The 20,826-nt window shown below is 41.0% G+C and overlaps 2 protein-coding genes and 1 long non-coding RNA gene across 3 annotated transcripts in view; 1 reads left to right on the top strand and 2 right to left on the bottom strand.

The window, feature by feature from the left end:
- RAD50 (RAD50 double strand break repair protein) overlaps positions 1-20,826 on the top strand; it is a 186,442-nt gene that overhangs the window by 102,939 nt on the left and 62,677 nt on the right. The window lies entirely within an intron of this gene.
- LOC123651777 lies at positions 7,150-18,511 on the bottom strand. Its single transcript, XR_006740691.1, has 4 exons — positions 18,400-18,511; positions 17,994-18,003; positions 10,728-10,730; positions 7,150-7,160 (listed from the first exon to the last, which is right to left on the bottom strand). It is a non-coding gene; the product is annotated as an uncharacterized LOC123651777 (long non-coding RNA).
- On the bottom strand, positions 12,437-14,514 carry IL5 (interleukin 5). The gene is made up of 4 exons (XM_036424802.2): positions 14,218-14,514; positions 13,996-14,028; positions 13,109-13,237; positions 12,437-13,000 (listed from the first exon to the last, which is right to left on the bottom strand). The coding sequence occupies exons 1-4, from the start codon at positions 14,353-14,355 to the stop codon at positions 12,902-12,904; spliced, it is 399 nt and encodes a 132-aa protein (XP_036280695.1). The 5' UTR covers positions 14,356-14,514; the 3' UTR covers positions 12,437-12,901.

Raw genomic sequence — 20,826 nt, 5'->3', positions numbered from 1 at the left:
CAGAGTGAGAGGAGGCAGGTCAGGTGTCCATGACAAGCTCTGGGTCCTGCCTCCTCCAGACCATCCCTCACCCTTCACCCCATATCATGCAGAGACCCAAGCTCAAGCCACCAGCCCTAGAGCAATAGCTTTCTCATTAATTTCCCTGATTAAACAGTAGCATCCTTTCTTTGCTTTAGCTTCAGGGACTTCCTGTTACTGGGAAAAATACAAAATCCTCTCTGTGGCCTTCATGGACACTCCTTTTTCCCCGTAGCGCCATCTTCTGCCTTCCCACTCATAGGTTCCAGCCATCGCTGTCTTCCAGCTACTCATCCACCACATTTCAGGCCTTTCACACTTGCTAATTCCTTCTGGCTAACTCTCTCTTCCCCCAGCCTTTCACACAGCCGGTCCTTTTCATCCTTCAGCTAAAAAATGTCACCTTCTCAGAGAGGACTTCCCTGACTCCCCAGCGCCTCCCTCCCTAATCACCCTGTCACATCAGTTTCCTTCTGCTATCTGAAATGACCTTTGCATTTCCGGTGACTCTTCCGCCACTATGATGTAAGTCCCTTGGGGTCAAGACCTGGCCTGTTCTTTTCACTACTAATCCTTAGTGCCTAGCACATAGAGATGCTCAATAAATATATATCTTAATAATTTCAGAAGGGAAGGGAGAGGGAGAGAGAACCATCAATGATGAGAGAATCATTGATCAGCTGCTTTGTGCATGCCCCCTACTGGGGGATTGAGCCCACAACCCAGGCATGCGTCCTTGACCAGAATCAAACCTGGAACCCCTCAGTCCACAGACCGACGCTCTATCCAGCTAGGGCAATACATGTTCTTTTGAAAGAATAAATGTTCAATCAACTCTATTCAGCAGGTTTGATCATTGCTTCCAATTTATAGAAAAGAAAACTGAAGCCTAGAAGGGTTAATTGACTTGCCCAAAGTATAGGTGCTAGAAGCAGAACTTGAACTCAGGCTGCCTGACCTTTGTGCTTCACCTTGACAGTGGGTTATTTTACCTCTATCTTTGTTCTTTCCTGGGTAGGTCTTAGTACAGTTTACGGTGGTTTTGTTTGCTTGTTGTCTGGCCCCGGTGCTGGCTGTGATGTTGCTAGCGCAGGGCTGTGTCCTGCCCCCGGACGTGTTGCCGGGGCTTAGAACTGTGCCCAGCGCGTTGTGGGTGCCCAGTGAGTGTCTGCTGGGCAGGCGGACAAACAGCCGAGCGAACAGACAAGGGAGGGCTGAGAGTGGAGGCACGTGAGCGCACCAGCACTGGCAGGCTTTCCCAGGCCCCCACTGGAGTCCCCAGCCCCTTGGTCCCTGGGCAAAGGGATCAGCTGAGCAGTTGCTTCTTGCTGTTGCAGGAAAGCTTCCTTTGGGGTCGATGAAGGTGGCCAAACTCGCTCTTATAGTGAGAGCCACCTACCTGCTCCATGAACCTTCAAACGAGGGGTCATTCCCTGACCCAGGGCCTGGGTTTGGCCGTTGCTCTGACCACAGCTGAAGGCACAGCCTGTGTGGGGTGACACCCAGGGTTCCGGTGGATCTCTGTGAGAGGCCTCCCTTCCACTCATTACATGAAGTCAGCACCTTTCTCAGCTTCTGAGAAACAGGAAAAACCGTGTGGTGGGGTTTGAAAGGATGATGAGCGACATGGTCATATTTCTTTGGTTTGGGCATGGAGGGCTGGTGTTCCTGTTTGCTCTAACCGAGCTCATCCCCTTTGCCCTGAAGCCAGCGTTCTGGGGGATGGGGACTGTGTGGAAGATATGCCTTAGGGGCAAAGAAAAAGGGGGGATAAGAGTTTTTAATTACTATTGTGAAACATATACAAACAAAAGAACATATACCTTACATGTATAGTCTAAAACACAACAAAATAAAAACTCACGTGCTCACCATCCCGTACCCATGAAAATATTTTTTCCATAGCATCACACTGCCTCCCACCAGCCGCAACACTATCGTGATGTTTGTAATTAATCTTTTTTTTTTGCTATTCTTGAAAGTTTTATTATATATGTAAATATCCTCAACTTATATATGATTTTATTTTGCCTCATTTTGAGCTCTTTATAAATGGGATCGTGTTGGATGTGTGTTTAAGACCCACTTTTACTGCTCAGCAAAATGTCTTCGGACTCATGCATGCTGATCCATACAGCTGTACCTTCACTTACTCTCGCTCCTGGATCTGCCTTACTATATAACCCAGTGGGCAAATAAACCACAGTTTATGAATCTATTTTAAATTTATGGATATTTAAGGAATTTTTTTTTTCAGTTTTAGCTATTAAAAACAATATTGCAAAAAGGGCATGAGGTAAATACTGAGGAAATATGAATAAGGTATAGACTGTAATAATAATAATAATAATGTATCAGTATTGGTTCATTAATGTGACAAAGGTACCTACCACACAAATGTAAGGTAAAATAATAGGGAGAATTGGGTGCCGACTGTATGGGGACTCTATTTTCTTCACAATTTTTTGTAAATCTAAAATTATTCTAAAACAAAAAGGTTATTTAAAAAAATTTTTAATTACAGTTCACACTCCATATTATAAAAAGGGTTCCTTTTTAAAAACCAATGCTGTCCCCTATCGGGTTTGGCTCAGTGGATAGAACATCGGCCTGCGGCGTGAGGGGTCCCAGGTTCGATTCCATGCAAGGGCATGTACCTTGGTTGCAGGCACATCCCCAGTGGGAAGTGTGCAGGAGGCAGCTGATCAATGTTTCTCTCTCATTGATGTTTCTAACTCTCTGTCCCTTTCCCTTCCTCTCTGTAAAAAAAAAAAAAAAATCAATAAAATATATTTTAAAAACAAACAAACAAACAAATAAATAAATACCAATGCTTTGAGGAACATCCTTGCTTACATTTCCTGATACACAAGTGCAAGAATTTTTTGAAATGCACTCCAGATTGGAATTCTGGGTTACAGAGTACACGCATCTCCCATTTCACTAGGCACTTCATGTCAAAAGTACCAATTCATTGTCCCTCGTACAACATATAAGAATTCATTTGACTTCACTTCCGGGGCAAAATTTGTAATATCTGACTTTTTCATTTTTGCCTGTTTAGTGGGTGTGAAATGTTATCTCACTGTGGTTTAATTTTGCATTTCCGTGACTACTAACAAGGTTGAACATCTCCTTGTATATGTTTATTGGCCATCTGTGTTTCCTGTTCTAAGAAATGCTTATTCATGTCATTTACCTTTAAAAAAAATTCTAGTGGGTTATTATATCTTTTTCCTATTGATTAGGAGGACTTTGTTACACATTCTGGAAACTACTCCTTTGTCATTTATAGTGATATACATTTCTTCTCACTTGCAGCTTATCTTTTCATTCTCCTTATAGTAAACTTGATGGATGTTAAATTTGGGTGATTTATTTATAAAACCTTTCCATTTGGCTGGAGAGCTCCTGTTTGCTTCTTCAGATTTGCTCCCAACCCTTGTTTAGCCTTGCCTGTGTCCTGGGAGGGGAGGCAGACCTGTCTGGAATAGGTGAATGGTTTTTTTGGTCATGGGCTCCTCATTGGATTTGGCCATGAGCAGTGCTGTCAGGCAAAGGTAAGTGAAGTCCGGTATTTGTCCTCCCAGCTGTCTCCTTGCGAGGTTGCTGCAGGCTGGCCGCCCCTTACTAAAGTTTCTGGCTCCTGTCAGAGGCCCTTTCTGCACTCTGAGTCTTAGTAGCTATTCCCTGTCCTGTTATAGCTTCTATTAGCCCCAGGAGGCTGCATTTTTCCTCTTGGTTTCTCTACACCCTATTCTCATTTGTATAATGGCCCCTTTGTTAAATAATAAACTCTCCTCAAATTACCCAATATGAATATTCCAGCTGTTTCCAGCTGGATATGTTCACCCCAATCTCATATATATATTAAGTTGGTCTATCTCTACCCCCTGGATTTCTCAACCGTGGCACTGTTGACATTTTATTTATTTCTTTGTTTTGTTTTATTAATCCTCACCCGAGGATATTTTTCCATTTGAAATTTTTAGAGTGGAAGGGAGGGGGAGAAAGAGAGAGAGAGAAACATCGATGTGAGAGAGACACCTGCCTCCTGCTCATGCCCCGACCAGGGCTGGGGATCAAAACTGCAAATGAATTATGTGCCCTTGACCGGGAATCAAACCCAGGGCACTTCAGTCCACAAGCCAAAGCTCTATCCACTGAACCAAATCAGCTAGAGCATCCTATTGACATTTTAAATGGGATAATTTTTTGTTATGGAGCTCTGTATTGTTTAGTAGCATCTCTGTCCTCTACCCACTGATGTCAATAGCATCCACTCCCTACTCTTCAGTTGTGACAACTAAAAATTGCCAAATGTTTCCCGGGAGAGGGGGTAGTCCTCCTTTGTTGAGAATCACTGCTCTACTCCTATGTCAATACCACACTGATCAAATTACTAAAGCTTGATATCTACTAGCACACATTCTTCAATTTGACCTTCTTTAGGATTGTATTGTCCATTCTTGGGCCCACATTCTTCCATGTACATTTTTTTCTTTTTTAAAATATATCTTTATTGATTTCAGAGAGGAAGGGAAAGAGAGAAAGAGATAGAAACATCAATGATGGCCGAAGCCAGTTTGGCTCAGTGGTAGAGCGTCGGTCTGCGGACTGAAAAGTCCCAGTTCGATTCCGGTCAAGGGCATGTACTTGGTTGCGGGCACATCCCCGGTGGGGGGTGTGCAAGAGGCAGCTGGTCGATGTTTCTCTCTCATCGACGTTTCTAGCTCAAAAGAAACATCAATGATGAGAGAGAATTATTGATTAGCTGCCTCCAGCATACCCCCTACTGGATATCTAGCCTACAACATGGGCATTGAACCATGACTTCCTAGTTCATAGGTCAACTCTCAACCACTGAGCCATGCCAGCTGGGCCCATGTACATTTTAGTAAGCACCATGATCATTGAGGTTTTAATATGAGTTACATTAAACTTATAGATCAGATTCCAAATTACAGTATTGGTTTTCCTATCCATGGACATAGTACAGAAGGTCTCTAAATATGTTAAAGTTTTTGTAATGTCTCTCAATAAAGTTAAAAAATTTTCCACATTATTAGATTTATTTTTTTGTGGCACCTCATTTTTTGTAAGTATTATAAATATATTTAAAATTACATTGCTATTTGTTGGTGATGTGTGTAACTGACTTGGTATATGATCCAGCAATTTGCTAAAACTGTTTCCTTTTATTTATTTATTTATTTATTTTTATTTTATTTTATTTTTTAAATATATTTTATTGATTTTTTACAGAGAGTTAGAAACATCAATGAGAGAGAAACATCAATCAGCTGCCTCCTGCACACACCCCCTCCCCCCCAACACACACACACACACACACTGGGGATGTGCCCACAACCAAGGTACATGCCCTTGACCGGAATTGAACCTGGGACCCTTCAGTCCGCAGGCCAACGCTCTATCCATTGAGCCAAACCAGTTTTGGCTAAACTGTTTCCTTTTAATCATTTGACTGGCTCTACATTCTCTTGCGTTTTATTTTTGTCATATTTTATCATCTACGTGAATATGCATTACATTTATATATATGAATTTTGTTTCCTCCGTTACAATCCTCATATTAATTAGCCCTACATATACCTTACTGGAAAGCCAGGCCCTTAAGTCAGTTTTTAATAGAAATGGAGTTAATATCCAGGGCCACCACTAGCCCATATGAAGCCCGTGCAAATAGGAAAAAGAAGCCTCTTCTTCAAGACACTAATTCCATTTGGGAAGTTGTCATAACACATATGGAAAGTTACAATGCCTAGCACTGGCTAGTTTGGCTTTCTGAGGGGACCTGGGCCATGACAATGTGGAATGACATCTTACAATTGCACTAGAAGCCTGATGCACGAACACCGTGCAAGAGTAGGTCTTCCTGCCTGGCTGCCAGCACCGCTTCCCTCTGGCCACAGGCAGGTGCGTGGGACTGGGCTTCCCTCGCAGCCCCAGCTTCGTCTGGAAGGACCTCCGATCTAATTAGCACATTACACTGTTATTATTATGGGTTGCTCACATCTTTAAAATAACAGGAACCAGCCGAAACCGGTTTGGCTCAATGGATAGAGCATCAGCTTGGGGACTGAAGGGACCCGGGTTCGATTCCGGTCAAGGGCACGTACCTTGGTTGCAGGCATATCCCCAGTAGGGGGTGTGGAAGAGGCAGCTGATCGATGACTCTCTCTCATCGATGTTTCTAGCTCTAGCTCTCTCCCTTCCTCTCTGTACAAAATCAATAAAATATGTTTATAAAATAACAGGAACCTATTGCTGAGGATAAAGTAGGTTGGCGATAACTTCTGGCATTCAGTGGCTTTTCCATTTCTTAAGCTTTTAACTCTACTTTTGGATGAAGGGCAGATGGAGAGAAACACAATGGAAGATAAAGAAAGTGGTGGGACACATGTGGAACCATGTTCATTATAAGGATTACAGGATACAGTAACTCTTCTGACGGCACTGGAGACTTTACCGAAGACAATGAGTGGCTCAGGGTCATCTCATCCCAAGTTCAGGTGTGCTCTGAGAGTGAGAAGACTTCTGTGGAAACCTTAAAGGAGGCCCTGTCTCCTGGAGCTACAGATAAGACTGAACTGAAAATGTGGCAGAGTCTGACCATGGGCAGGTCTTTGTAGAGCTTCAGAGGAGAATAGTTGTGTTAAATCTGGAAAGGAGGGACCACAAGACCTGGGTTAGGAGCATCTGAGTACAAAAACCCGAGAAGCGGGTATCGAGGGGATGAAGAGTGATGGAAGGAGGTTTGACTTGGGGTGGTGAACACAATACAATATACAGGTGATGCATTCTAAAATAGTACACCTGAAAGCTATATAATTTCATTAACCGACGTCACTCTGATAAATAAAAAATAACAACACTTGAGCAGTAAGATTCTAGTAGCAACCAGGGAACCTTGATTTTAAAGGCATAGGGACGTATAGTGGTGGTTAATACATTAAAGTATTTCTAGAGGCAGAGAGATGGCTCATCCATCAACATGCTATTGAGTGTCTATGTAGTTAGATAGAATCAAGAGCTTGTGGGTAGAGGCCGGACATCAGCCACCACAATAGAAAATAAGGTCCTTCCCCCACTTCCCAGATCAGACACAGTTCAGAAGTCTAGGAGGATCCTACAGTGCCTCTGCTTGTACATGCAGTAAACTTTCTTCCGTTCTTTATTAAAGAGACCTAGAGCCATCATCAGAACAACTATGCACTGGCCCAGCTGGTTTGGCTCAGTGGGTTCAAGATTTGATTCCAGTCAAGGCACATGCCTGGGTTGTGGACTCAATCCTCAGTAGAAGGCAGCCAATCAATGATTCTCTCTCATCATTGATGTTTCCATCTCTCTCTCCCTCTCTCTTCCTCTCTGAAATCAATAAAAAATATATTTAAAGAAACCAAAACAATAACCATGCACTGGTAAAGGGAGTTTCCAGACTTTCAAAAAGATAGATATATACGAGGACTAACACCTGGAAAACCTAAATGCCACTCAGACTTTATGGTTAGAATGGGACTTGTATAGGATAAGTAATCAAATGGAGCTGTGACATAAATCGTTTTTATATCCTGTGATTATTTTCCTAGTTCTTTACTGTATAAATAGGACAAATATTCCTAGCACCTGGAAGAACTTCCACATGGGTTCTGGGGTCTATGAAGTTAGGCTCAAGTGGAAGGCCTTGAAGTGATCCCAACCCTGATCAAGATAGTACATCAAAGGCAACACACACCACGATACCGTGCTCCTGGGCAGTTGCCACCACCACAGCTGGAACATGCAGGAGTGCTGGTCCCTCCGCTCACCTTCCTGGTCTCTGCAAAATCCAGCACAGTCAATCCAGGCCATGGCAGAGTAGCTAGTACAGACTAGCCCTCTAGTTAAGAACAATCAGGAGAGCTTGTCAAATAGTTTTAAAAATCTGCTTGAAAGAATCAGAGGACTAACATAGCAATGAAGACTTAAGAGACTAAGTTCTTAGAAGGAAAGCGTAGAAGCAAGCCTGGCAGTTGGCATAGCTTTTCGCCTTGAGGCATTTACAGATTGGAAAGCTGTGATCTGGAGGTTGAGAAGCTGAGAGAAAAGCTGTGGTTGGGAACGGTGGATACAGCAAGTTTTCAGGCCGTGGTGGGCAAACTGAGGCTCGTGAGCCACATGTGGCTCTTTGGCCCCTTGAGTGTGGCTCTTCCTCAAAATACCACGGCCTGGGCGAGTCTGTTTTGAAGGAGTGGTATTAGAAGAAGTTTAAGTTTAAAAATTTTGGCTCTCAAAAGAAATTTCAATCGTTGTACTATTGATATTTGGCTCTGCTGACTAATGAGTTTGCTGACCACTGGTATAGAGGAACAAAATGGGAATTCGGGGATCCCAACTGGGAGGGGTTTCTGCTAAGCTTCCCATCTGGACTCCTGAAGAGTTATACTCTAAGTTAAGAACCAAAGTAGGCCAGTCTTTTAAAAGCAAACCCAGCTTTCCAGCAGCTGTATCTCAGACTAAATTAAGATTATCTGTTCTTACCCTAATTGCACGCCGGAAGTAAGTAAAGCGTTTCTGGAGGAAGATAACATCATGCTGTATAAAACTATAAACTGTGTAATTCCTTCTTGTATTCTTTTTGAGATGGTTTTTCTCCTTCCAGGAGTACAATTTATCAAAGTCCTTGTAGTGAGAGCTTATTGATAATGTTTTTAACTTAGCTTTAAAAATGGGCAAAAGACATGAACAGATACCTCCTCAAAGAAGATATACAGATAGCAAATAAGTATATGAAAAGCTGCTCCACATCATATGTCATTATGGAACTTCAAATTAAAACAAGGAGATATTGGTCACTACACACATATTAGAATGGCCAAAATCCAAAATGCTGACACCAAGTGTTGGCAAGGAGGTGCTGATGAGAATGCCAAATGGTAGAGCCACTTTGGAAGACAGTTTGGTTTGTCAGTTCCTTAGAAAAATGAAACATACCCTTAACATTTCAACAATCAATAAACCAATAACTTATATTCACACAAAAACCTGCACATGGATGTTTATAGTGCCTTTATTTATAATTGTCAAAACATGGAAACAACCATAATGTCATTTAGCAGGTGAATGGACAAATAAATTGTGATATACATCCACAATAGAATATTATTCAGTGTTGAAAGAAATGAGCTATCAAGCCGTGAAAATGGAGGAATCTTCAGTGCATCTGAAGAAACCAACATGAAAAAGCTACATTCTGCATGATTCCAATGATATGATATTTGGAGAAGGCAAAACTATGAAAATAGCAAAAACATTAATAGTGTCCAGGCAGGAGGGCGGAGGAAGGAATAAATAGGTGAAACATAGACAGATTTTAGGTCAGCAAAACTATTCTGTATGATACTATAACGGCAGAGACATGCCATTATATATTTTCCAAAACCCATGTTTTGGAAATGAACAACACTAAGAGTGAATGTACAACACTAGGAGTGAACCCTAATGTAAACTGTGGACCTTAGGTGATAATGACTTGTCAGTGTAGGTCCATGGATTATAACACATGTACCATCTTAATGCAGAGTGTTAAGAGATCATGAGGGAGGCTATGTGTGTATCGGCAGGAGGCATCTGGGAAATCTCTCAGTTACTGCTCAGTTTTGTGTGAACCTAAAACTGCTCTAAAAATAAAGTCTATTTTAAAAAAATATATTTCATTGATTTTTATTTTTTTTATAGAGAGGAAGAGAGAGGGATAGAGAGTTAGAAACATCGATGAGAGAGAATCATCGATCAGCTGCCTCTTGCACACTCCCTACTGGGGATGTGTCCACAATCAAGGTACATGCCCTTGACCGGAATCGAACCTGGGACCCTTCAATCCGCAGGCCGACGCTCTATCCATTGAGCCAAACCGATTTCGGCTCATCTTTATTTTTGAAAGAAATGTTCACTCTTCACAGAATGCTAAGTTAGCCATTTCCCCGCCTCAGCCTTGAGATAACATTCTGCTGTCACCAGTCTTCTGTGTTTTGCTGTTGAGGCCTCAGCTGTCAGTCTTACTGCATTTCCTTTGTAGGCAATATATCTTTTCTTTCTGGCTGCTCTTAAGATCAATTTCTATGGCCCACAAGGGAGTGAAGCTGCTGGGTCTAGGGTTGGGCACTTCCCAGGGTGCCATGGTGCGTACCTGCCCTGCCTCAGAGGTCCTGGCCAAGGCTACTTTGTGTGACTGTTCGTGCTACCCTATGTCAGAAAACCCTGGGCCTCCTGAACTGGTTTTCCACATGTGTCAGCACTTTTTCATTTGAAAAATATTTTTATTGATTTCAGAGAGGAAGGGAGAGGGAGAGAGAGATAGAAACAGCAACGAAGAGAGAGAATCATTGATTGGCTGCCTCCTGCACACCCCCCACTGGGGATCGAGTCCGCAACCCGGGCATGTGTCCTGACCGGGAATCGAACAGTGACCTCCTGGTTCATAGATCGGTGCTCAATCACCGAGCCCTGCTGGCCCAGCAGCATTTTGTTTTCAGAGGCACAACCTGCTTTTTCTAACCTCTGTGTGTTCCTAAAATAGAGAAGAAGGAGACATGCGACCTGTCTGCTCCTCATGCAGGTGGACACCTGTATCATCCCCAAGTGCCTGAGGAAATGCTTCCTTTTGGTGTATATTATGGATGGAATTGTATCCTCCCCAAATTCACGTGCTGACGCCCTAGCCCTCAGTACCTCATCATGTTGACTGTGTTTGGAAATAAGGGTTTTAAAGAGGTATGCGACAATGTGGTCTCTAGGGTGGGCCCTTATCCAATCCGACTGGTACCCTCATGAGAAAGGGAGATAAATCCACACAGAGAGATCCCAGGGATGCACACACACAGAGGGAAGAACCTGTGAGGACACAATGAGGAGGCAGCCATCTGTCAGCCACGGAGAAACGTGAAGAGGAAACCAACCCTGCTAGAACCGTGCGAAAATAAAGCTCTGTTGTCAAAGCCACCCAGCCTGCGGGTTTGTCGTGGCAGATTACCAAGTGAATGCAGTGCTCACTGAACTCCAACCCCGCTAGATTGTCAGCAAGGCAGAGCTGGACTGGGCGGGGGGAAGTTGTTCTCTGAAGGCCCTCCAGGAAGCTTTGCGGTTATACAATAGAGGTGAGGGCCGGGGTCTTCCCGCGTGAAAGTAGCCAAGTCGGACGGCTCCATCTCAGTGTTTGTTCAGATATCAGAGGCACCTGAGCCATTTCCGCCTGGTGCCTGCTTGCCAGGGCCTGGGCTGACCTTGTCTAGGAGCAAATCTTGCATTGTGGTGAGAGGAAGGAAGGGAATGGAGCCATATCCAGGCTCTGAGCGTTGGTTCCTCTGTTCAGAGGTAGCTAGTCTCGTGGAATTTTTTGGCTTCTGTACTGGACTCTGGGAAAAATTGTTTGGAGGAAGATTGCTTCACAGGCACCTGCTCTGGTTGCCTGAGCATCGTAAGATGGAAACATCCTGGATTGCAGAGCCAGGATGTGGACAACTGCTCTGAAGGGTTGCCCAGGACCACACTACAGTAGACTCTGTGTGACTAACTAAGAAACAAACTTAGGTTGTGTCCCCAAAGTTTGTTTCTTAGACACATCCCAAAATTTAGAGATGATCTGTTACTGCAGCATCGCCTGGACTATGCAGACTGATACATGTGCAGAGATGTATAAGATGTACCTGGAAACACTGCAATATAAAAACAAGAACTCTGATAGAGAAATGTTCAAAGTAATGCAGGACATTGAGAAAGGAGCAACTAATACTGCGAGGCTAGGCAGGGAAGGAATCAAGAAGGAAGCATTTGAGCTGGACGATGAGAGCTCACAGAGAGGAATTACCACCTAGGAGATAATTCCATGTTCCCTATGTGGGGCAAGACTGATGTACTGAGTCAGTGTGGGCAAAGGGGTGGAAATTCTTGGGGTGTCCCAGGAAGAATCAGACCTAGCACTTCCTCTGAAATGTCTCCCCAATGAATGTTTTCTGCACAGAACATTTCTCCATGGAACATATATACCTTTCAATACATTGCTTGTCTACCAGTATTTATATAGGGAAATATTATATGTATGTCCCCAAACTTGATGCATTTTTAACAGATTGATGGGAGGGAATTCAGCAGATAAAATTTGTAGGTTCACTCTAAATATAATTGGGGACATAGAAAAGTTCATGGAAGACAATTAGAAAGGCTCTGAAGGTCAACTAAGGGGGCCTGTAGCATGTTATCCAGACAAAGCAGCCATGTTAATAGGTTAATGATCAGAGAGTTCGGCTTTAAATATTTTACATCCTTATTTTATCACAATTTACAGAATAAATAAATTACACACACACCCCCACAAATTTTACAACCTAACATGTTAGCACCCATGCAGGCCCTCCCTCCGCACATAGCCTGTTCTCACACAGTCTTGTGCTCACTTCAAGAATAAGACAAAGGCCAGCAACAAATTGAACCAGAGTTGTTATTTTTGTTTTATTGGAACACAGCCTGACATGAAATAAATAGTAATTTTCCACATTCTTAGTGATTTCATAAATAATATTAAGTTAATAGACATTTTACAAAATGTTGTATTTAAATAAGATAAAAGAAAAAAAGTATACAACCATTTGGGCTGGAGCGAATACTTTCCTGATTCCTGAATCTGAAATATATCTAGAATATTTTGTTTTGTTTTGATGTTTTCTGCCTCCTAGGTGAGGTAGTGAAGCAGCAGTACGCCTGAAATGCTTGCTACTTTGCTTCGGAAGCTTAATTACACTGAAGAGGAAGGCCCTGCCCTTGGTTGGCCCTCATTCTCATGGCAATAAAACATCCTTTATCACTACCACAAGCCCGTTGAGTCTCAACTTTCCATTGTCCACTCAGTGTTTATCACGCCAAGAAATACTTGCAGGTAGTCTAGGAACTTTTTTACTCTCAACCGTTCCCCTTCACACTTTTTCTGTGAAAAAGAACAGACAAGAGGTATTGTAGAAACCTGTCAATTCCTGTAAAAATAGGCCCAGCCAGACAAATAGGCTTAAGTTTCTACTAAATGTTTTTCACTTACTTTTTCGCCATCTATGTAGTCTTTTATTGAAGACAAGTTTTGGAACAGTTTTTCCACGGCGTTCCCTTCTGCAGTTTGATTCCTCAGTGTGTCTATCCCCTGAAAGACTTCTTCAATACACAGTTGGTACTAAATGAAGAAGATTTAAAAAAATATAAGTAAGCAAATCAAGATCTAAAACACTGGTCCAAAAAAGCTAGACTTTGTTTTGTGGTGTTTACATGAGTTTCCTTTTCCAAAGAGTTTTTCACTTGTTGGTTTTCTAGATGGAACCTACTCATATTGGAATATAATTTCTAAAAGTAGGTGAGGTTTACTTAACTAACGAGGAGTGTTACAGATGATATAAAGTACTTAACCAAAAATGCAATGTTTAAGAAGCATAATGATTGACCTCATATCAGAGTTTCCTTTCATAGTTCTAGCTGGTTATTTTGTTCTACTCAGACTAATGAAATAATATATTTTACATTTTAGTATGACCATGACATACTCCAAATGCATGCAATTCTGTTACATGTCATGATCACTTTAAAATGTGAAAATGACTGTTAATATAGAGCATTCATTGTACGTGTACCGACGAAGATTCTAAAAGTATTACCCTAAGTTGCTAGTACTTTCAAAAAGACATTAAAGTGAGGAAAGCAGTAGATAGTCAGAGTTGAATGGAGATGAGGAGGCACCTCTTACCTGACAACTTCCCCAAAGGGCCTTGTTTAATGGATTCTACTTGTTATAAAGTCATTCCTAATATCTATGAGTACACACATTCACATCACACGCATAAAAACAAAACATAGAATATAAGCAGTTCCAATGATAACTATTGTTTTATAGCCTAAAATATGCAATTCACTTATTCATGCTATCGTAATTTAACTTACATTTTTATGTCCTGGAGTAGGAATCATCAGGTTCTGAAAAGGAAAGGAAATATATTCATTTGTAAAGCACTCCAGCATTCATCTCGTAATAAAATGATTGTGAAATGGTCACCCATCACCTATTGCTAACACTCATACTTTCATGGACAGATCTTTAAACATTAACCGCACGGAGAACTATGGATGCCTTCTAAAGGCTATGGGACTCAAAAAGAAAATTACCCCTTCGCCGATCAGCAGAGTCCGATGAGCGGAGAGCAGTGTCAAGGTCTCTGCCACCAGCCTCTTCAAGGGACTTTCTAAGGCAATGGCACCGGTGTTGGCAGCTCCAAGAGCCAGAAAAGTCAAAAACAAAAGCATTCTCGTGGCTCTGAAATGCTCAGCTATTGCCTTTGGCAAAGAAAGTGAATTGTGTAAGATTGTATCCCCAGCCAATTTATTCTCTCTCTTTGAGGAAATGAATAATTTCCAACAATCAGATAGAGACTGTCTAATAATGGCATTCTGTGAAACTAAATGTTTCCAATGCCTTGTGTCTTTAAAAAAAACAAGTTTACTTTTATCTTTTAATAATAAAAATCCCTGTTTTTCCCCTTCAACTCCATTTTCTAATACAAAAGGAAATCTCTGGGTTGATACATCACTGCCCCACATTTACATTTCTTAAACACAGATGATTGAATTTCCTCTTAAAAGATATTCATAAAGAAAAGAAAAAAAAAAAGAGAGAGAGAAGTATGGCATAAGCCACGAAAATAGAATTTTAGGCTAAAATACACAAATATTGGGAACTTTCTTTTCCCCTGAGGTCTTCTGAATTCTATCACAGTTGTAGATTGACTTGCCTTACATGAAATTGAAAATACTGGTGGGATGATGGTGATTAGGGCAGAGATCATCAAAACGGAGCTGGCTCAAGTTGTGTTCACTGGGGTGCTGGTGAGGACCCTTTGTGTTGCCAGTGACCAAAACCCAAACCCAAACTGGTTGAAGCCATACAGGGAACTGATTAGCTCGTATTACCAAATGGTCCAGTGTGGAGGCACCTTTATGTTTTGCTCGCCTCAGTGGCTCTTCTTGATTCCCTTCTCAGACAGCTCTCCCACTGTGGGAAGCATATTGTGCTTTTCTGATTGGTCAATCAGAAGTCCTAGCATTCAGCCCCTTTATGACAAAGGAGCACATACATGTTCACCCTTGGACTGTGGCCAGGGGTATGGGATAGGCTGATTGTCTCTCTCTGGAATTGGAAGTGGGCTTTCATCCCACCCAAATGTTTTGTGGGGTGAAATGGTTGTGAAATGGTTACCCATCATCTATTGCTAACACTCATATAAGTGTTAAGAAATTGGGGGTCGTGGGTATGTAGTCAGAGGGCTATGGATGCTGTGAAGTTGACCAGTAAAGTATCCATCACAACGACACTATAAACGGGCATGGCCTCTCCTTCGTGTCCAACAAGGGTGGGGATGTCCTTTTGCACCCTGGGTGGGCCAGGTCTGAGCAGAGGACTCTCAGGCTCAGACCTGTAATTTCAGAAGGGAGCTAATGAGGCCTAACTACTCAAACACACTCTTCCTGCTCCCAGGCCTGAGCACACATAGTGGAGCTGTAAACCCTCAATGCAGGTTTTCAGTCAGGGTCCCAGAGTGTGCCTGCATTGCTGCCTGGAAGCCTGACTTTAGAAGGATCTTGAGCATCTAGGGCAGATGGTACCAAACACAAATGGCTATGTAGAACCCTTTCCCAAAGCTGGATAGAGTTCTGTGGGAGAAACAGAGGCAGCTATGGGGAAGACATGCCTTTTACATGCATATAATTAGAGCTCTGCCCAGGTAGGTTAAAAGTGGTGTCAGACGCTGAAACTGGTTTGGCTCAATGGATAGAGCTTCGGCCTGCAGACCGAAAAGGTCTTGGGTTCGATTCCAGTCAAGGGCATGTACCTTGGTTGCGGGCACATCCCCAGTAGAGGGTGTGCAAGAGGCAGCTGATTGATGTCTCTCTCTCATCGATGTTTCTAACTCTCTATTCTTCTCCCTTCCTCTCTGTAAAAAAATCAATAAAATATATTTAAAAAAATAAAAAATAAAAGTGGTGTCAGACATCAGGGGCACCTTTCTGTAGCAGGTCTGGTTTTGTTTGTGCTGAGGTTTGGGACTCTTGGTTAGACACCGGTGATTCGAACACTTGGAAGGCCTGTAAACTGCAGCAGGTATGACCTGTCTACAGGTGGCAGGTGCCACACAGCCCCAGCTGATTGTTGCCACGTGACACCCAGGGCCTTATGTTGCCAGATCATCAGCTTTTTCTTTTCTTTTCTTTTCTTTTTTTTTTTTTTTTAATATATTTTATTGATTTTTCACAGAGAGGAAGAGAGAGGGATAGAGAGTTAGAAACATTGATGGGAGAGAATCATCGATCAGCTGCCTTCTGCACACCCCCTACTGGGGATGTGTCCGCAACCAAGGTACATGCCCTTGACCGAAATCGAACCCGGGACCTTTCAGTCCGCAGGCCGACGCTCTATCCACTGAGCCAAACCGGTCCCAGCAGATCATCAACTTTTTCAAACAAAGCCAGAAATCTTTATCATACATATAATCTCCTGATTTTTAAATGTTGGCAAGTCATATTTTCAAAAACCATTAAGTGCACCATTTTGCAGCCTCTGATTTACAGTATAGTTGTGGATCCCTAATGGAGGGCTAGTTGTTGTTGTTGTTGTTATTTTGTTAATCCTCATCCAAGAATATTTTCCATTGATTTTTAAAAATATATTTTTATTGATTTCAGAGATTAAATGAGAGGGAGAGAGAGAAACATTAATGATGAGAGAGAATCATTGACCCGCTGCTTCCTGCACGCTCACACCGTGGATTAAGCCTGCAACCCGGGCATGTGTCCTGACCAGGAATTGAACCCTGACCTTCTGGTTCATAGGTCGATGCTCAACCACTGAGCCATGCCAGTAGGGCTCCATTGATTTTTATAGAGGGTGGCAGGGACGGGGAGAGACAATCAGGACATGAACGGAAGGCAACCCATCAATGTTTCTCCCTCACATCAATGTTTCTCTCTCTCTCTCTCTCTCTCTCTCTCTCTCTCTCTCTCTCTCTCTCTCTCTCTCTTTCATCAATAATCATGTCTTTGGGTGAAGATTAAAAAAATAACATTGCACATTGAAAAAAAATAATTTTTTAAATTATTATTATGAAAGAGACTTTGTATCCCATAAATGTCATAGACTTGGGACCTTTGCCTTCACCACTAGACTGTGAGCTCCTTAAGAATAAGGATTTTATTTGATTGATCTCTTCATTCCCAAGGGCCAGCCTATTGTAGGCACTCAATTAATGCTTGTTGAATAAATAACTGAATGAATAAGCAGGTACTTGGTTGTATTTGTTGAACAAACTAATATGAATACTGTAGAAATTCAAGGAGTCATGGGTCTCCTAATGCAAAGATAGAGCAAAACTTTAAGGTTAAGCTAGAGACCAAGCCAATATGAACTACCATGGCATTTTTAAAAATCCACATTATTTTAGGAGAACAGAAAGAAATTAACAACCAGTACGCAGAATTAAGAATTATAAGTAATTACATCATTTAGAAAAAAAGATGTTGAAAAGGTATGAGTAACATTCATCCTTTTGCCCTAAAACCTTCCAAATTGGCAACTCATTTTTAAAAATTGATACCTGTGGTTTTTACTAACTGTGTAGTCACTTAAGGTCAAGTGACTTTTCTATGAACCGATTTTAATCAATCTACTGGGCATGATGCCACAAAATTTTCTTGGTGACTAAATGTAAAATGATAGTATCTCTTTCTTCTTTTTATCTTAATCTAACCCCCATCTTTTCAATCCTCAAGCATATGTTTAAAATAAATTTTTATTGAGTAAATAACACTATAGGAAAATAACAGAACTTCTTCCTTTTGGCCTCGCAACTATCAGTGGTTTTTTTTATTTATTTTTATTTTTTTTTTATTACTTCTTCCAATCTTTACTAACACACAGATAGCTTTACAGAGTTGTAAACCAATGAATATATGCAATCTTTTTGCTTAATTATCTTTTTGCTTAATTCTTCATGTACCTATTTGTTTATTCTCAAGGTTACCTGCTATTAGATGAGAGTGATGTATCATAATTTACTTCACCATTTGGGTTGTTTCCAGCATTCCATAACTTTATCATTTTTAAAATATTGTATAATTTCTAAATATTTCTTTATGCTAAGGAACGTGTGCAATAATTTAGCTCTTGTTACATTTTACCAGATCACCCCTCTGAAAATATTCAATGCACAAAAAAATAAATCTCTTATATTTTAACTGTGTTTCGCAACTTATAAAGTACTTTCCAGCTCTCGGCCTTAGCGCCTTCTTCTTAGAAACCGCTGTGCCATGAGAGCCAAGTGGAGGAAGAAGCGAAAGCGCAGGCTGAAGCGCAAAAGAAGAAAGATGAGGCAGAGGTCCAAGCAAATCGCAAGCTGTGCACCGGGGAAGCCAGAGGCCAGGGGCCCGGTCCAAGCTGTCGGGCTGCCTGCTTGCTGACTCTAGAACGTCTCCGTGGGACCTGGAACATGCATACGGGCCATCTGAATGCGCGGCCGCCTTTTGAGAGACCCATCCTGCTCTTTCAAAAACAGTCTCTTTTGGATCTTTGCCCTGGACCCGTGACATTCTGGACTAGTTCTGTTCTCAGTTGTGGCTGAATGTAACGTGCACAATAAATCATCTCCTGTCTTAGCTGAAAAAATAAAATAAAATAAAATAAAATACTTTAAAAAAAGTTCATTGTAGTCAAAACTGGTTTGGCTCAGTGGATAGAGCGTCGGCCTGCGGACTGAAAGGTCCCAGGTTCGATTCCGATTCCGGTCAAGGGCATGTACCTTGGTTGCGGGCACATCCCCAGTGGGGGGTGTGCAAGAGGCAGCTGATCCATGTCTCTCTCCCATCAATGTTTCTAACTCTCTATCCCTCTCTCTTCCTCTCTGTAAAAAATCAATAAAATATATATTTTTTAAAAAGTTCATTGTATCATTTCTAAAATATCTCTTTATGTTAGGGAAATTGTGTGATAATTTTTTTTTTAGCTTTTATTACATTTTATAAGATCACCCCTCTGAAAATATTCAATGCACAAAAAATAAATCTCTTATATTTTTATAGTGCTTCGCAACATATAAAGCACATTCAAAAAATAACTTTGTTTAATCCTGATATCAGCACTGTGGGATAGATTTATTTCCCTGGAGCCTCTTTAGTGTTTAATGATTTTGCTAATGGGATGAGTGAAATGAACCTAAAAGGAAGGTATGATGCCAGAAGTGGTGATAAAGAGATTGACAAATATGTTAGTAAACCTAAATAAATAATGCTGGTTAAGAACAATTTATTTATGGGGTTTCAAGACAATGAGGAACAGACACTAAACAATGATCATGTAGGAGATAGAGTGATTAGAAATGGTGCATTTTATGATCTTGTATTGTTTGGGAGGATGCTAAAGATACTAACTTTGGACTTCAAAATAGGCATGTAAATTTTTAAGAGTGACCACTAAAATAACAGATATTGAATGTGTAAGTCCCAAACCAATGGACTAAACCATGGGAATAAAGGAAGCTTAATCAATCCAGAAACTAGGAAAGGAGAAAAAGAAGTAAAGAAAAAGCACAGAAAAAGATATGAGAAATATATCCAAATTTATCAGGAACAACAGTAATTGAAAAATAGATTAAACTCACCTATTGAAAGGAAAATACTATAAAATTATATTAAAAATAATTTCAGCTATTTTCAACAGATACACTTCATGAAAAATGACATTAAAAGGTTGAAAATCGCCCTAACCGGTTTGGCTCAGTGGATAGAGTGTAGGCCTCTGGACTGAAGGGTCCCAGGTTCAATTCTGGTCAAGGGTATGTACCTTGGTTTTGGGCACATCCCCAGTAGGGGGTGTGCAGAAGGCAGTTGATGGACGTTTCTCTCCCATGGATGTTTCTAACTCTCTATCCCTGTCCCTTCCTCTCTATAAAAAGTTAATAAATAAATAAAAAAAATATATATATATGTGTATATATATATATATATTTTTTAATAAAATATATTTTAAAAAAATAAAAGGTTGAAAATCATGCCAGGCCAGTGTTGCTCAGTGGTTGAGCATCAACCTATGAACTAGGAGGGGCATATAGCCAGGTTTCAGGCTCAATTCCCTATGTGAGACATGTAGGAGGCAGCCGATCAGTGATTCTCTCTCATTATTGATGTTTCTATCTTTCTCTCCGTCTTCCTTCCTCTCTGAAGTCAATAAAAAATATTTATTTTTAAAAAGGTTGAAAGTCAAGAGATAAAAAAATAGACTGATAAAATACTAATAAAAATAAAGCTGATGTACCAACGCTAGAAAAATAATTTATATGAGAAAGTACTATAAGGATATAGAGATTCGCTAGTCAGTATAAGATAATATCTCATGGTAGTTTAATTTCCATTTCATTGAATATGATGTAAGTGAAACCAAACATTTTTCAATAGCAGTTTACTGAGAACTGGGAACTTAATTGATTTGCCTTTTTAGTTATTTTTATTTTAAGGATTAATCATTTTTATTGCAAATCTTTCCCACCTTCCTCCTAGAGTTACCTTAGTTTTAGAGTTCCTACTGTTACAAAGTTGAAAATTTTTGTGATGGAATTTACCTTCTCATATCCATTTCCCCCCCCTTTAACTCATAACTTTTTTTCTGAAGTATTTTAAATAACAGAAAGTATGACACTCTCATTAACACTTCCATATGTATCTCAAAAATGATCA

The sequence above is a fragment of the Pipistrellus kuhlii genome, unplaced genomic scaffold (genome assembly GCF_014108245.1).
Source record: "Pipistrellus kuhlii isolate mPipKuh1 unplaced genomic scaffold, mPipKuh1.p scaffold_m20_p_8, whole genome shotgun sequence".
Classification (NCBI taxonomy): Eukaryota; Metazoa; Chordata; class Mammalia; order Chiroptera; family Vespertilionidae; genus Pipistrellus; species Pipistrellus kuhlii.
This window is presented reverse-complemented; position numbering and strand designations above follow the sequence as displayed.

Coding starts and splice junctions, on each gene's coding strand:
- IL5 (XM_036424802.2), bottom strand. CDS start 14,355: ATGCTTTTGTTTTTGACTTTTCTGGCTCTTGGAGCTGCCAACACCGGT. Junction 13,238..13,995: donor CTACTCCAGGACATAAAAAT/GTAAGTTAAATT, acceptor TTCTTCATTTAG/TACCAACTGTGTATTGAAGA. Junction 13,001..13,108: donor ACTACATAGATGGCGAAAAA/GTAAGTGAAAAA, acceptor TCTTTTTCACAG/AAAAAGTGTGAAGGGGAACG.